Raw genomic sequence first — 13,791 nt, 5'->3', positions numbered from 1 at the left:
GTGCGCCTCAACTAGAGAGCCCACACGCCACAACTACAGAGCCCACATGCTCTGGAGCCTGCGTGCCACACCTAGAGACAGAAAGCCCGCATGCCACAACTAGAGAGAAGCCCACGCTGCAACAAAAGATCCCTTTGTGCCGCAACTAAGACCCAATGCAGCCAAAAAAATAAAAATTAAAAATAAATAAATATTAATTTCAGTAGCAATATTGAAAAGAAGATGTCTCTTTCCTGGCACATACAAAATGGGAAGCATTGAGAATCATTCTGGAGAACTGGTGGATGCAGAGAAACATGGGTCAAAGGCTATGAAGGAGCCCAAGGGAAGAGTGAAGGCACTTACGGGAACCCAGCCAACCAGCACAGTGGCAACGGGAGGGAGGCTCTCACAGCAATGCTGCCATGTAATTTCATTTTCCTTTGTTAAAAGAAATGATTAAAAAAAAAACTCTTGGGGTTGGGAAGAACCTTAAATGTCAAATTCTATTTTCTCCCGCTGGATGACAAAAGCAAATCAGCATTTCCTTTGAAAATGTGAGCGCTGACTTTGGTCCTACGCCAAAGAGTTAATTTCAATTAGAAGCAGAATAAAAAACCATTCACTAAAATATCGTTCAACCTCATCTCTTTGTTTTTCAAGCGATGACCAGAATTTTATTAGCCAAGGGAGAATAGCTGGAAGAGAAATAACAAACAGAAAAATACATCTTAAGGATCCTTAAGTACATTACATATTTATAACTTAAGTATATTTTAAAAGGCCACAGTCCATCAGGTCATAAATGCATAAACTTATGTCACAGGCCCATTTGTCCACGGTCCTTTGGCTCAGGAGACTGTCCTTTGCAACCAACCTTGATCTCTCTGATGGCATCAGAAAGGATGCTGTCGTCTTAAAGGTAAACACGGCTCTGGAGGCAGGTGCTTTTCTCCAAGAAAACTTCCACCTGCCTGTGTCCTCCTCCACCGACATCCATGCCACCAACAGCCAACAAAAGAGAAGCAAAGGCTCATGAACAGCTGGCACCGTGTCAGTCTCTGAGGAGAACACATCCCTGTCTAGTTAGGGGTGGGTTCTGGAGTCTCTCTCCTGGCAGAGAGCTTGTCAACCGGCATTGACGGGTTCTCTGGGATTTCCCACAACTCCCACGGGCTGTCAGTTCAGAAAGTGCTTTCAAGCAGGCAGTGGCACCCACACCCGGTGGGACACACCTCCTGGGTCCGAAACCACTCCATCATGTGGCTGGTGTGTCCCCCATGCCCACAGGTCAGGCAGAAGTTGGACGACCCTCGCACGGCCACGTGGCAGATGGCGCACTGGAACGTGAAGCCTTTGCAGATGGCGCACTGCGTGCCCCTGACCTCACTCCGGCAGTGGCTGCAGTACACACCGAACTCTGGAGAAGGGTGGAGATGGCCGAAAAAGAGACATGGTGAGTTCAGTTCTGCAAAGGGGAACCAGGCATTGTGAGTAATAACGAGGTACTCATCTGGGGGATTCTGTAGGATCCTATTAGACCCCTGCTGTTCAATTTTCTTTTTTTTAATGGCAGAACCCCTTCTTCTACAACCTCACTAAGGAGCTGCTGTCATCACCACAGTGGAAGGGTGCGGGCAGAGGGTGCAGCAGGCGCCTTGCTCCCCGAGGCCCTGGGTGGAAACCCCAGTGTCTGCAGCGGTCGAGGCTCCATCTCATTCCTCTTCCACCCCAACAGCTACAGATGCAGAGAAGGCAGTTAACAAATATTTGTCTGAAAGCACTGAAGGATCAGTCGACACTCAGGCAAGAGCTGATTGGTCTTACAATCTCTTCCCTACCTGCCTGTCAATGACCCAGCAGCCTAAGATGGACGGAGTCAGGCCACCACAGGGCTGCCCCAGCGTGGGGGAGAGCAGTTAGGACCGCCCTGCTCCGCTGGTCCCCGCCTGCCCCGAAGTCCCTGTCCGCTTCAGCCACGGCCCTGGGGCCAGGCGGCCCACGTTAACCGCCCAGCTCCCTTGCTCACCCCCTGCTACCTGGAGATCCTTCCTCCTCCCGGACCGTCTTCCACTGTGCTGCATCGACTGCAGACCTTCCCACGTGCTCTACAGGCTCTTTTGGGAATGGTCCCCTCACCACCCGGCCCTAACCAAACCCCGCTGTGTCTCAGCCTCCTCCGAAGGGAAGGCCGGCTCTGTCTTACATCCTAAAGATGGAGGGGTGGGAGGGGAGGGTGGCGCATGGCTGCCTCCAGACCGTACTCTCCTCTTGAGGCTACTGCTCCCTGGCTTCACCAGCCTTTCCCCTTTCCCTCTACTGTCATCTACCGACATTCTGGACACCCACCACCCCATGCCCTGAAGACTTCTGCTGTTGGTTCTCAATCTTCCCTCCACCCCAATCCTTGGCATCTTCAAAATCCACGCCACTAACCCTCTGCACACCTGGCCTCCCAGGTCACCGTCCTCTCACCTCTAATCCACCACCATCTCTCATTCTATCCAAAGTCCACTTGCACTTCCATGCGATCAGCCCCTCTCTGGCTGTAGTTTCCCCTCTGACCAGCCTGAATTACACGGTTCCACTTCATAGTCACTTTTTTTTTTTTTTTTTTTTTTCCGGTTACCGGGCCCTCTCTTTTTTTTGCCTCCTTTCTTTGGGGGCGCGAGAGTTGTACCGCGGGCGGCTAGGCCCGTGAGCCATGGGCCTAGCCGCTCCGCGGCATGTGGGATTTTCCCGGACCGGGGCACGAACCTGTGTCCCCTGTATCGGCAGGCGGACTCTCAACCACTGCACCACAGGGAAGCCCCACAGTCACTGTTTTGCAAATATCCTGAACTCCTTGGCCCCTCTCTCCCTCATGGTACCACCTGGCAAAACCTTCACCTGGATGAGCCCCATCCCTGGCCTCCTCCGCGTCAGCCCAGGAGCGTTCCCATGGGAAGGTGCACCGTCAGGATGCTCGTCTCACTGACCGCAGCTCCAGGTAGACTCCTGGCTTGTGTGCAGTGGTCAGGCTCTTCCTACCCGACTCCCAGGTGCCCACCTCACACCTCTGCCATATTCTTAAACCCCTCCCACATGCCTCTCTCTCTCTCACCCGATGGCCTCTTCCCTCCCTTCCCTAAGAAAACAGAAGCCTTCAAATGGGGGACACTTCATCTCAACACCCTCAATTCGTCACATCTCCCTCTTCTTTCACCTCCTACTGTAGAGGAAGGGTCCTGGTTTCTTTCTTCTATCAAAGCCAGCTCCTCTGCTTCACCACAACACGTAGTCATAAAAACGGACAAATAGAGACTCTAAATATATGGTAACTAAGGAAAAAATTTTATGGTAGTTCCTAGTTAAAGTAAATCCTGAGATAAACTGGTTTGAAAATTTGGGTTAAAAATAGCTATGTCTTGGGACTTCCCTGGTGGCGCAGCGGTTAAGGCTCCACCTGCCCATGCAGAGGTCACGGATTCGAGCCCTGGTCCGGGAAGATCCCACATGCCATGGAGCAACTAAGCCCATGCACCACGACTACTGAAGCCCGCGTGCTGCAACTACTGAGCCCACGTGCTGCAACTACTGAAGCCTGTGCACCTAGAGCCTGTGCTCTGCAACAAGAGAAGCCACCACAATGAGAAGCCCACGCACCGCAATGAAGAGTAGCCCCCGCTCACTGCAACTAGAGAAAGCCCACATACAGCAAGGAAGACCCAACGCAGCCCCCCCCACCCCCACAGAAAAAAGGTGTCTTCTTTCTCTAAGCATAACTTTTAAAAAAAAAATTTCTTGGAGTATAGTTGATTTACAATGTTGTGTTAGTTTCAAGTATACAGCAAAGTGATTCAGTTATACATATATTCATTCATTTTCAGATTCTTTTCTCATATAGGTCAGCACAGAATATTGAGTAGCGTTCCCTGTGCTCTGCAGTAGGTCCTAGTTGGTTATCTATCATATATAGTGATGTGTGTATGTTAATCCCAAGTTCTTGATTTATCCTTCCCCCGTCACGTTTCCCCTTTGGTAACCATAAGTTTGTTTTCAGTATCTGTACGTCTGTTTCTGTTTTGTAAATAAGTTCGTTTGTATCATTTAAAAAAAATTAGATTCCACATATGAGTAATATCATATGATATTTCTCTTTCTCTTTCTGGTTTACTTCACTTAGTATGATAATCTCTAGGTTCATCCATGATGCTGCAAATAGCATTATTTTGTTATTTTATGGCTGAATAATATTCCATTGTATATACGTATCACATCTTCTTTATCCATTCATCTGTCAGTGGACACTTAAGTTGCTTCCATGTCTTGGCTATTACGAATAGTGCTGCTATGACCATAGAGATGTGTCTTTTCAAAGTATGTTTTTCTCTGGATATATGTCCTGGTAGGATTGCTGGATCATACAGTAGTTCGATTTTTAGTTTGCTAAGGAACCTCTATAGTGGTTACACCAATTTACATTCCCACCAACAGTGTAGGAGGGTTCCCTTTTCTCCACACCCCCTCTAGCATTTATTGTTTGTAGACTTTTTGATGATGGCCATTCTGACTGGTGTGAGGTGATACCTCATTGTAGTTTTAATTTGCATTTCTTTGATAATTAGTGATGTTTAGCACCTTTTCATGTGCTTTTTGGCCATCTGTATGTTTTCTTTGGAGAAATGTCTATTTAGGTCTTCTGCCCATTCTTTGATTGGGTTGTTTGGGGGTTTTTTTGATACAGAGCTGCATAAGCTGTTTGCATATTTTGGAGATTAATTCCTTATTGGTCGCTTCATTTGCAAACATCTTCTCCCGTTCTGTGGGTTGTCTTTTTGTTTTGTTTATGGTTTCCTTTGCTCTGCAGAAGCTTTTAAGCTTAATTAGGTCCCATTTATTTATTTCTGTTTTTATTTTTATTACTCTAGGAGACAGATCAAAAAAGATATTGCTGCGATTTATGTCAAAGAGTGTTCTGCCTATGTTTTCCTCTAAGAGTTTTATAGTGTCTGGCCTTACATTTAGGTCTTTGGTCCATTATGAGTTTATTTTTGAGTATGATGTTAGAGAGTGTTCTAATTTCATTCTTTTACATGTAGTTGTCCAGTTTTCCCAGCACCAGTTATTGAAGAGACTGTCTTTTCTCCATTGTATATTCTTGCCTCCTCTGTCATAGATTAATTGACCATAGGTGCATGGGTTTATCTCTGGGCTTTCTATCCTGTTCCATTGATCTATAGTTCTGTTTTTGCACCAGTACCACACTGTTTTGATTACTGTAGCTTTGTAGTACAGTCTGAAGTTAGGAAGCCTGATTCCTCCAGCTCCATTTTTCTTTCTCAGGATTGCTTTGGCTATGTGGGGTCTTTTGTGTTTCCATACAAATTAAAGAATTTTTTGTTCTACTTCTGTAAAGCATAACTGTATATATTATGTAAGACTTTCCTTTGTGTTCTCATTAAAAACTGATTAGTTAATATTTCTTAAGTTTCCTTTACTCTTTTTATTGGTTTGAAAAGATTCAACATTTAAAATTATGAAAATGTAAAAACCGTGTGTTCATGTAAACTGAATGATAATAACACATCTTTTTAAAAGGGTTGTTCTTTGGCACTTGAGATAACTGTATATGTAAACTATTCTCCACTTCTATCTGGGTAAAATGATTAAAATGTCATCTTGCTGAAAAATTCAATACATCATTAGTAATCACATTTCTTTTTAGTGTGTCACTTAAACATAATTTCTAACATCCTTATTAACTTTAAGACCTTGAACTTATATTTCATTTAACTAACAAATAATCTTTAGGGGTGTAGACAATTTCTAAATGGATTTAAGTTCCCAAAGAGAAAAAATACAAAAACACTAAGTCACTGAGCATAATCTTAATATTCTCTCTTGCCACTCATTGTTGCACATAATGGCATGACCACCAGTTAACAGTTGGTAAGAGTATGCATCCACTTTGGGTGATGCTGGTAAACATGCTAACTTTTGTCACTTTAAGAGGTACAAAGGGATGTGGAATGTGTTCAAAATCGCTTAGAAATGTACAATCTCCCAAGACTGAACCAGGAAGAAAAAGAAAATATGAACAGACCAATTATCAGTAATGAAATTTAATCAGTAATTTAAAAACTCCCAACAAACAAGAGTCCAGGACAAGAAGGCTTTACGGGTGAATTCTACCAAACATTTAGAGAAGGGTTAACACCTATCCTTCTCAAACTATTCCAAAAAATCACAGAGGAAGGAACACTCATAATTTACAAGGTCAGTATCACCCTGATACCAGAACCAGACAAAGATACCACACAAAAAAAGAAAATTACAGGCCAATATCACTGATGCAAAAATTCTCAACAAAATTTTAACAAACTGAATCCAACAATATACTAAAAGGATCATACACCTTGATCAAGTGGATTCATCCCACGGATGCAAGGATTTTTCAGCAAATCAGTGTGATACATCACATTAACAAATTGAAGAATAAAAACCATATGATCATCTCAATAGATGCAGAAAAAGCTTTTGACAAAATTAAGCTTTTGACAAAACTAAGCTTTTGACAAAATTAAGCATCCATTTATGATAAAAAACTCTCCACAAAGTGGACAAACCCACAGCTAACATCATACTCAACAGTGAAAAGCTGAAAGCATTTCCTCTAAGATCAGGAACAAGACAAGGATGACCACTCTTGCCACTTTTATTCAACATAATACTGGAAGCCCTAGCCACAGCAAACAGACGAGAAAAATAAATAAATAAAAGAAATCCAAATTGGAAAGGAAGAAGCAAAAATGTCATTGTTTGCAGATGACATGATACCATACACAGAAAATCCTAAAGACACCACCAGAAAACTACTAGAGCTCATCAACGAATTCAGTAAAGTTGCAGGATACAAAATTAATATACAGAAATCTGTTGCATTTCTATACACTAACAATGAACTATCAGGAAGATAAATTAAGGAAACAATCCCATTTACCATCACATCAAAAAGAATAAAATACCTAGGAATAAACCTACCTAAGGAGGTAGAAGACCTTTACTCGGAAAACTATAAGACACTGATGAAAACCACAAAGCTGTCAAGTGTCTTTCCCTGGAACACTGATTAACTTGGGGGATCTCAGGGAAGGAGGCACAGAATCACAGGTACAGGCTTTGCAGGTGAAACCTGGTAGAGGCGAAATGGATCATTCTTGGTTCCTAACAGACAAACTAGTAAGGACAATAAAAATACTGCTGGTACATGGAACGATCAAATTATGATTCCCAAGGCTTTACAGAACCTCCAGGTGGAAGCTAACTCCAAAGGTTTAGTGTCATACAATTCTAGTTTGTTAATCACACAGAAGAGTTATGTGTGTTAATTAACACCACGTTACACAAATGTAAGTAAACCCAGCCAAGTAAATAAGACATTAAATTAATAAACCAAAACAGAAAATTGCTGAATAAAATTCAGGTGGGCAGATAGGAACTGGGGGTGGGCTGCACCTTCTCTACCACCATTCTGACCTAGCGCCTCATACCTCAATAGAAAAAACAAAGACAAAAACCACCTTGCATATGGAGTTTTTTTTTCCTTTTTTCTTTTTGTAAAGAATACTCTGTCTAGCATTATCCCCTCAAAATAAATGAAGCCTGGAGTCCTTTCTATAAATATCTAATCCCCTAAATGAAAACAACTTCATCCCTCAAATCTTGCTGCTGATATGGAGTGACCCTTGCAGATGTGGTAAGTGTGAGAGGAAACTGCTGGTTTTCCACCAGGAGGAGACCAACTTGGCAACCTTGTCATATTCAACACCTGCTATTTCCTGTATTTGGGTAGTCTGACTCTTCCAAAGGAAAAACTTTAAGGATGAAATACTTAACGTTTTTGTCTGTGACTCTTCCACAATCCACACTCCCCCCTTCTTTCTGAAATTTTGTAGCATTGTTTGTAATGGTATTAGGACAGACTATTCATTCTCAAACATCATTTAAGTCTTCATGAGCTTCTGTTTCATCTCTCTGATTGGATTATAGACTTCTTGAATGACCCCCTCCCCAAACCACACCTTACAGTTCTTTGTCCAGCCCACAGAACCCAGCACGACCTTTATAATAGGAGATGTCAATACGTCTAACTGATTGATGGATTGACACATCAGTTACATCTCTGTGATTCATTTATTTTCCTGGAAACTAATTTTAAAAGACAAATTGCTCCAGGCCATCATTAATCTCTCCCTGATATACTTTCATGCATGTAGATGCTCTGAAAAATATGTACCCAAATAGCATTTTCTGTCTGCATTTCTTTACATACGCGCACCAAGATAATCCATATTTGGGGCTTCCCTGGTGGCGCAGTGGTTAAGAATCCGCCTGCCAATGCAGGGGACACGGGTTTGAGCCACGGCCCGGGAAGATCCCACATGCCACGGAGCAACTAAGCCCGTGCGCCACAACTACTGAGCTTGCACTCTAGAGCCCGAGAGCCACAACTACTGAGCCCACGTGCCATAACTACTGAAGCCTGCGCACCTAAAGCCCATGCTCTGCAACAAGAGAAGACAGGACAATGAGAAGCCTGTGCACCGCAACGAAGAGTAGCCCCCGCTCGCCAAAACTAGAGAAAGCCCGTGCACAGCAACAAAGACCCAACACAACCAAAAATTTAAAAAAATAAATAAATTAAAAAAAAGATACTCCATATTAAAATAATCCTTGTTATTCAATGTATGTATTAGTATGTATGTATTTATATATTAGTTTGGTTTTTTTTTAATTGAAACTATACTTGCACAACTTAAAGGGTCAAATTATTCTATGTATCGTGTTATGAAAAGCAGCATTCCCTTCCACTCCCACATCCATCACCCTCTAGAGGAAATTCTTAACTATTTCTTCTGTTCCTACCTCCCTATCTCTACACAACATGTTCATAAAGCTATTTCTTAATTGTCATATTTAAGCACTGTCTCTTGACCTTCCCCGGTGGAAGCTCTTTCATTCCCCAATCTCCCCAACCAGACTCATGTACCACCTGTTCCTCATCTTCCCCATGTGGTTCTATTATCAGTTGGTTGGATCAGCACTGTCTTCACATTATTTCTCTAGGTAAATATTATTCAAGCCAAGCCACGTACCATGATGACTTCCTTTCTTTCTTGCACATTTTGTTCCTCCTAGAGTTAGTCTTGTTTTTCTTGTTTGCTTAGTTACATACTTATTGATAATTCATCTCCAAACATCTGAATCTTCTGTAAATACACTGAATACTGAAATACACTATATATACTGAAATACACAGATTTTTTTTTCTCTTCTTGGAGACAATGCTCTGAAGCTCCAACCTGGACTGGTCTGTCTTCAGGTCTGTCACGTACATCTCCCTTCACCATCATCCCAACACCCTGGTTTCCTGGCTTGAATCTATTTCTCCTCCTTGGATAGGCTGAAGGCCTACTTTTACACTTGATGGATAACTTGGGTACAGAATTCTAGGTTAGAATTCTAAGAGATTCTAAGAGGGTCATTTTCTTGAGAACAGGGAAGGCACTGCTGCACTGCTGTCATCTAGTTCCAGTATCTAGTTCACCGCTCCCGAGGAGTGTGATGCTATTCGTATTCCTACCCTTTGTATGTGACCTGTTTTCTCTCTCTGGAAGCTTCTAGGATCTTCTCTACATTCCTGGGTCTTTCCTCATTCGTATGCTAGCTACGTGGCGGCCCCTTTATTGGGAAATGTGTCCACCTTCTTTGGAGAATGAACTTCCGTTTTCTGCTGGGGGAGAGGAAGGGTGGTAACTGCTCTGCAAACTAGGAGTGGGGATCTGGGGACCCTAGAAAGGCCATGACACAATACTCCTGTTTTGACCTCACCTTCATGCCACTTGCAGAGGTACGCGGTACCTGAGCCACCTGGGGGTTCTGCCATGTGCGTTGCTGTTTTTCTGCCTGCCAGTTCAGGGCTCAGCTTTCTCCCCGTGAGATTAGGTATCACTAACCTATCTGCCCCACCAGGTCCCAAGTTTTACTGCCAACATTACTTCTCCTCGCATGGTTGTGTCTTTACAGAAAAGCTCTATGTAGGCACTTCGGCAGGATCTGGGAGAGAAAGGAAATCAGTGTGTGTTCAGTCCACTCTTGTATCTGTCTTTCATGTCACTCTTTTTTTTTTTTTTTTTTTTTAACCGGTACGTGGGCCTCTTACTGTTGTGGCCTCTCCCGTTGCGAAGCACAGGCTCCAGACGTGCAGGCTCAGCAGCCATGGCTCACAGGCCCAGCCGCTCCGCGGCATGTGGGATCCTCCCGGACCGGGGCACAAACCCGTGTCCCCTGCATCGGCAGGCGGACTCTCAACCACTGCACCACCAAGGAAGCCCCATGTCACTCTTTAGAAAACATCTCTTCTCTTAGCTTCTTTCATAGTACAGTCTTGCTTTTCCTCAAAACTCACTGATATCTCATTCTAAGTCTCTGTTTCAGGTTCTTCCTCCAAGACTCAATCCCCAAGTCCTGGTTTCTCTCAAGGCCCAGAGTAAGTGGGCTTTCTTATTTGCTCCTCCCATCCTCTTCCTCCCCACCCCCCAGCTCCCAGGTAAACGCACTCAACTCTCACAGCTTGAACACCACCGACATGGGGAAGATTCCCACATTCCTAGTTTTAGCCCTGAACTGTCGTTTCAGCTCCAGACTCATATCCAACTGCCTGCATGACTTCTACAGTCTGAACCTCACCAACATTTCCAATTGTCCCAAACTGAGTTTTCAATTTTCTTCCAATCTTTTCTATCGTAGAATATGGCACCATCATCTACCCAGTTGCTTGAGCTGGAAACTTGGGAATCATCTAAGCTTTGCCTCTTCTCCTCAAGCCCATACCCAACTTGTTAGTAAGTCATATTGAGTCTACCTCTAAAATACATTTTTACTCCACTCATCTCTCTCCACCTTCACTGATGTCACCCAGAGACTAGGCTGTCCATCTCTCTCTGACTACTCTAAGAATCTTCAAATGGCCTTCCTACCTCTGCTTCTATCCTCCTCCAACCCTTTCTTCCTATAACAGCCAAAGGGATCCTCTTATAATGGAAACAAGAGCACATCACTTACTTTTTTTTTTTTTTTGGCCTCACCACACGGCTTGCGGGATCTTAGTTCCCTGACCAGGGATCGAACCCGGGCCCATGGCAGTGAAAGCACAGAGTCCTAAGCACTGGACCACCAGGGAAGTCATATAACTTACCTATTGATGCCCTTTGAAGTTCACCATTGGACTTAGAATATAATCCAAATTCTTTACCATGACTCTCAAGTCTGACTATCCTACAGTCTAATTTTACATCACTCTTCTCACTCCTTATGTTCTAGCCACACTGGTCTTCCTCCACTTGTTTAGAAGAACAAGTTATTTCCCCCACGGACCTGCTCCCTCTGCATGGGATGCCCTTCGTGCTGCTCTCTCGCTGCATGTGTGGCTCCACCCCATCCTGCAAACCTCAGCTCCTCAGAGAGCCTTCCCGATACAGCTCAACACATCTTCTAAGATTCTCCCCCGCTGCTTCCCTGCCCCAACACCCCTTTTGTTTGCTCATAAATACTGATCACAATTTGTAATTATATTTTTCTCTCCCACTGGTCTGTGAGTTCCACCACGGGAAGGAGTGAGTGTGCTAGCACTGTGACTGAGAGGAATTTGATAAACATTAGTTGAATCACTGAATAAATATCCCTACTTCCAATCAATATCTGAGGATTGTATGGAAAACTTCTTCCGTTACAATAAAAATGTAATCACCTCATGAAATGCCAGGGTTTTCAGAAGCTTGAAACAGGCTCAAAATGCTTCAGAAATTTCTGCTTATAAATGAGAAACTGGAACTTCATTCCAAGTATTATGTTATGGGCACATTAAATTATAGGACTTTTCAGAGAGTGACGGGAACAGAAAGAAATTCTTACTCACCGATTCCTTTGTGAGGATCAGGAGGGCAGGAAACAAACTTCAGCACTTCAGCTCGTTTCTCCCTCAGACCCCAGCGGTAGAGGATTTCTCCATAGCATTTCTTAAAGTCATCAAATTGCTGGGTATTGGCGGGGTCCAGAAGCCTGGATCAAATTCAAAATTCCGGTCAGTTCCTTTAAGAGAAACAAGCTCAAGGCCAAACAGCACTTAGTATAACAAATGACACATAATGTGCTAAGAGTCCTGATTTTGGAGAATCTAAGCGTCATGAAATTGCAGCTCCCACCCGCGAAGGTTGTTACCTTTTATTTTTATCGTGCTGGTCACGCTCTCGCTCACGAGGATCACTGTAGGTCAGACTCCCAAATCGGATTTCTTCTGGTGAGGACTCTCCCCAGGGTGAAGATATGTGCTCTGTCTCTCTTCCCACTGAAAAAAATCAAATGGAAAGAGAAGAGGAAAATCAGAGAAGGCATGGAAATACCTGAAAACTCTCATAATGTACTTGTGTCCAATTTACTCCCTGGAAGAAAGATAAGCTAAGTTGAAGATCCTGAGAAATGGAACTAAACAGAACACTTTATTAGCCTTACCTTTTTGTCTAGGTGTTTACTATTAAGGTAACTTGATAATTAAGTACACACATAATGATTAAGCAAATTATGGTAGAGATGATGTAGACTGTTAGGCAGGCATTACTTATAAAAACTCTTTAAATGACATGAGAAAATGCTCATGACAAAATCAAAAATGGAACACAAAAACCACAAATATAGAATGACCCCCCCCACACACACAAAGATTGGAAGAAAATGTTCTGGAATGTTAACAGATGTTATTTCTAGGTGGGGGAATCAATGATTACTATTTTCTCCACTAATGCTTTTTGTTTTGTTTTTCTTCACTGGGCAAATAGTACTTTTGTAATCAACAAAACTAAGATCATTTTTAAAAAGAAATTTAAAATATCCAGAAAACACAAATACACTTCCTCGTTAAACAGACCTTTACGGCCACCTGGAACCAGGCTCAGCTTTATTTCTCTACCTTGAAGGAGGTACGTGGGGAGAGGGAGGTAACAGGAAGTGGCAGATGATTGGGAAAGGGGCTTGTGCAGGAGAAAGGATAAGGGTTAGCGTTTGTGGGGGGACACTGGGAAGTCCCACTGTCAGTTTCTTAAGGTTACAAGATGGAAAGCAACCCAGGAAGGCAGAGAGACCAGAAACCAGCCTGTTCAAACACGAAAAGCCCAGACCTTGCTGACTACAGTATCCCCATCATATTCAATTTAAAGGGCAATGAGGTGGGGGGGGCTTCCCTGGTGGTGCAGTGGTTAAGAATCCGCCTGCCAATGCAGGGGACACGGGTCCGAGTTCTGGTCTGGGAAGATTCCACATGCCACAGAGCAACTAAGCCTGTGCGCCACAACTACTGAGCCTGCGCTCTAGAGCCCATGAGCCACAACTACTGAGCCTGTGTGCCACAACTACTGAAGCCCATGCACCTAGAGCCCATGCTCTGCAACAAGAGAAGCCACCGCAATGAGAAGCCTGCGCACCGCAACAGAGTAGCTCCCGCTTGCCGCAAGTAGAGAAAGCCTGCGTGCAGCAACGAAAACCCAACGCAGCCATAAATAAATACATTAATTAATTAATTAATTAATTATTTTAAAAAAAGGGCAAAGAGGGGGAATTCCCTGGCGGTCCAGTGGTTAAGACTCCAAGCTTCCACTGCAGCGGGCCCAGGTTCGATCCCTGGTCGGGGAACTAAGATGAACTAAGATCCCGCAAGCTTCGCGGCGCACTCTGTGTGTGTGTGTGTGTGTGTGTGTGTGTGTGTGTGTGTGTGTGTGT

At 43.7% G+C, this 13,791-nt stretch overlaps 1 protein-coding gene across 5 annotated transcripts in view; it reads right to left on the bottom strand.

Annotated features, from left to right (window-relative positions):
• The window catches only part of WDR59 (WD repeat domain 59), a 109,192-nt gene that overhangs the window by 22,963 nt on the left and 72,438 nt on the right, over positions 1-13,791 (bottom strand). For 2 of the 5 annotated variants that reach the window (XM_027119285.1, XM_027119277.1), the window contains 3 exons: positions 12,241-12,367; positions 11,939-12,081; positions 613-1,399 (listed from right to left, as the gene is read on the bottom strand). In XM_027119285.1, the coding sequence (XP_026975086.1) occupies positions 1,164-1,399; positions 11,939-12,081; positions 12,241-12,367 (506 nt within the window). In that variant the 3' untranslated portion in view covers positions 613-1,163. Of the gene's footprint in view, positions 1-612; positions 1,448-8,592; positions 10,078-11,938; positions 12,082-12,240; positions 12,368-13,791 lie in introns of those variants that run through there. The other 3 variants (XM_027119276.1, XM_027119279.1, XM_027119278.1) reach the window with 3 other exon arrangements.

The sequence above is a fragment of the Aethalodelphis obliquidens genome, unplaced genomic scaffold (genome assembly GCF_003676395.1).
Source record: "Aethalodelphis obliquidens isolate GAN/ISIS:26980383/991018 unplaced genomic scaffold, ASM367639v1 scaffold20, whole genome shotgun sequence".
Taxonomy (NCBI): Eukaryota; Metazoa; Chordata; class Mammalia; order Artiodactyla; family Delphinidae; genus Aethalodelphis; species Aethalodelphis obliquidens.
This window is presented reverse-complemented; position numbering and strand designations above follow the sequence as displayed.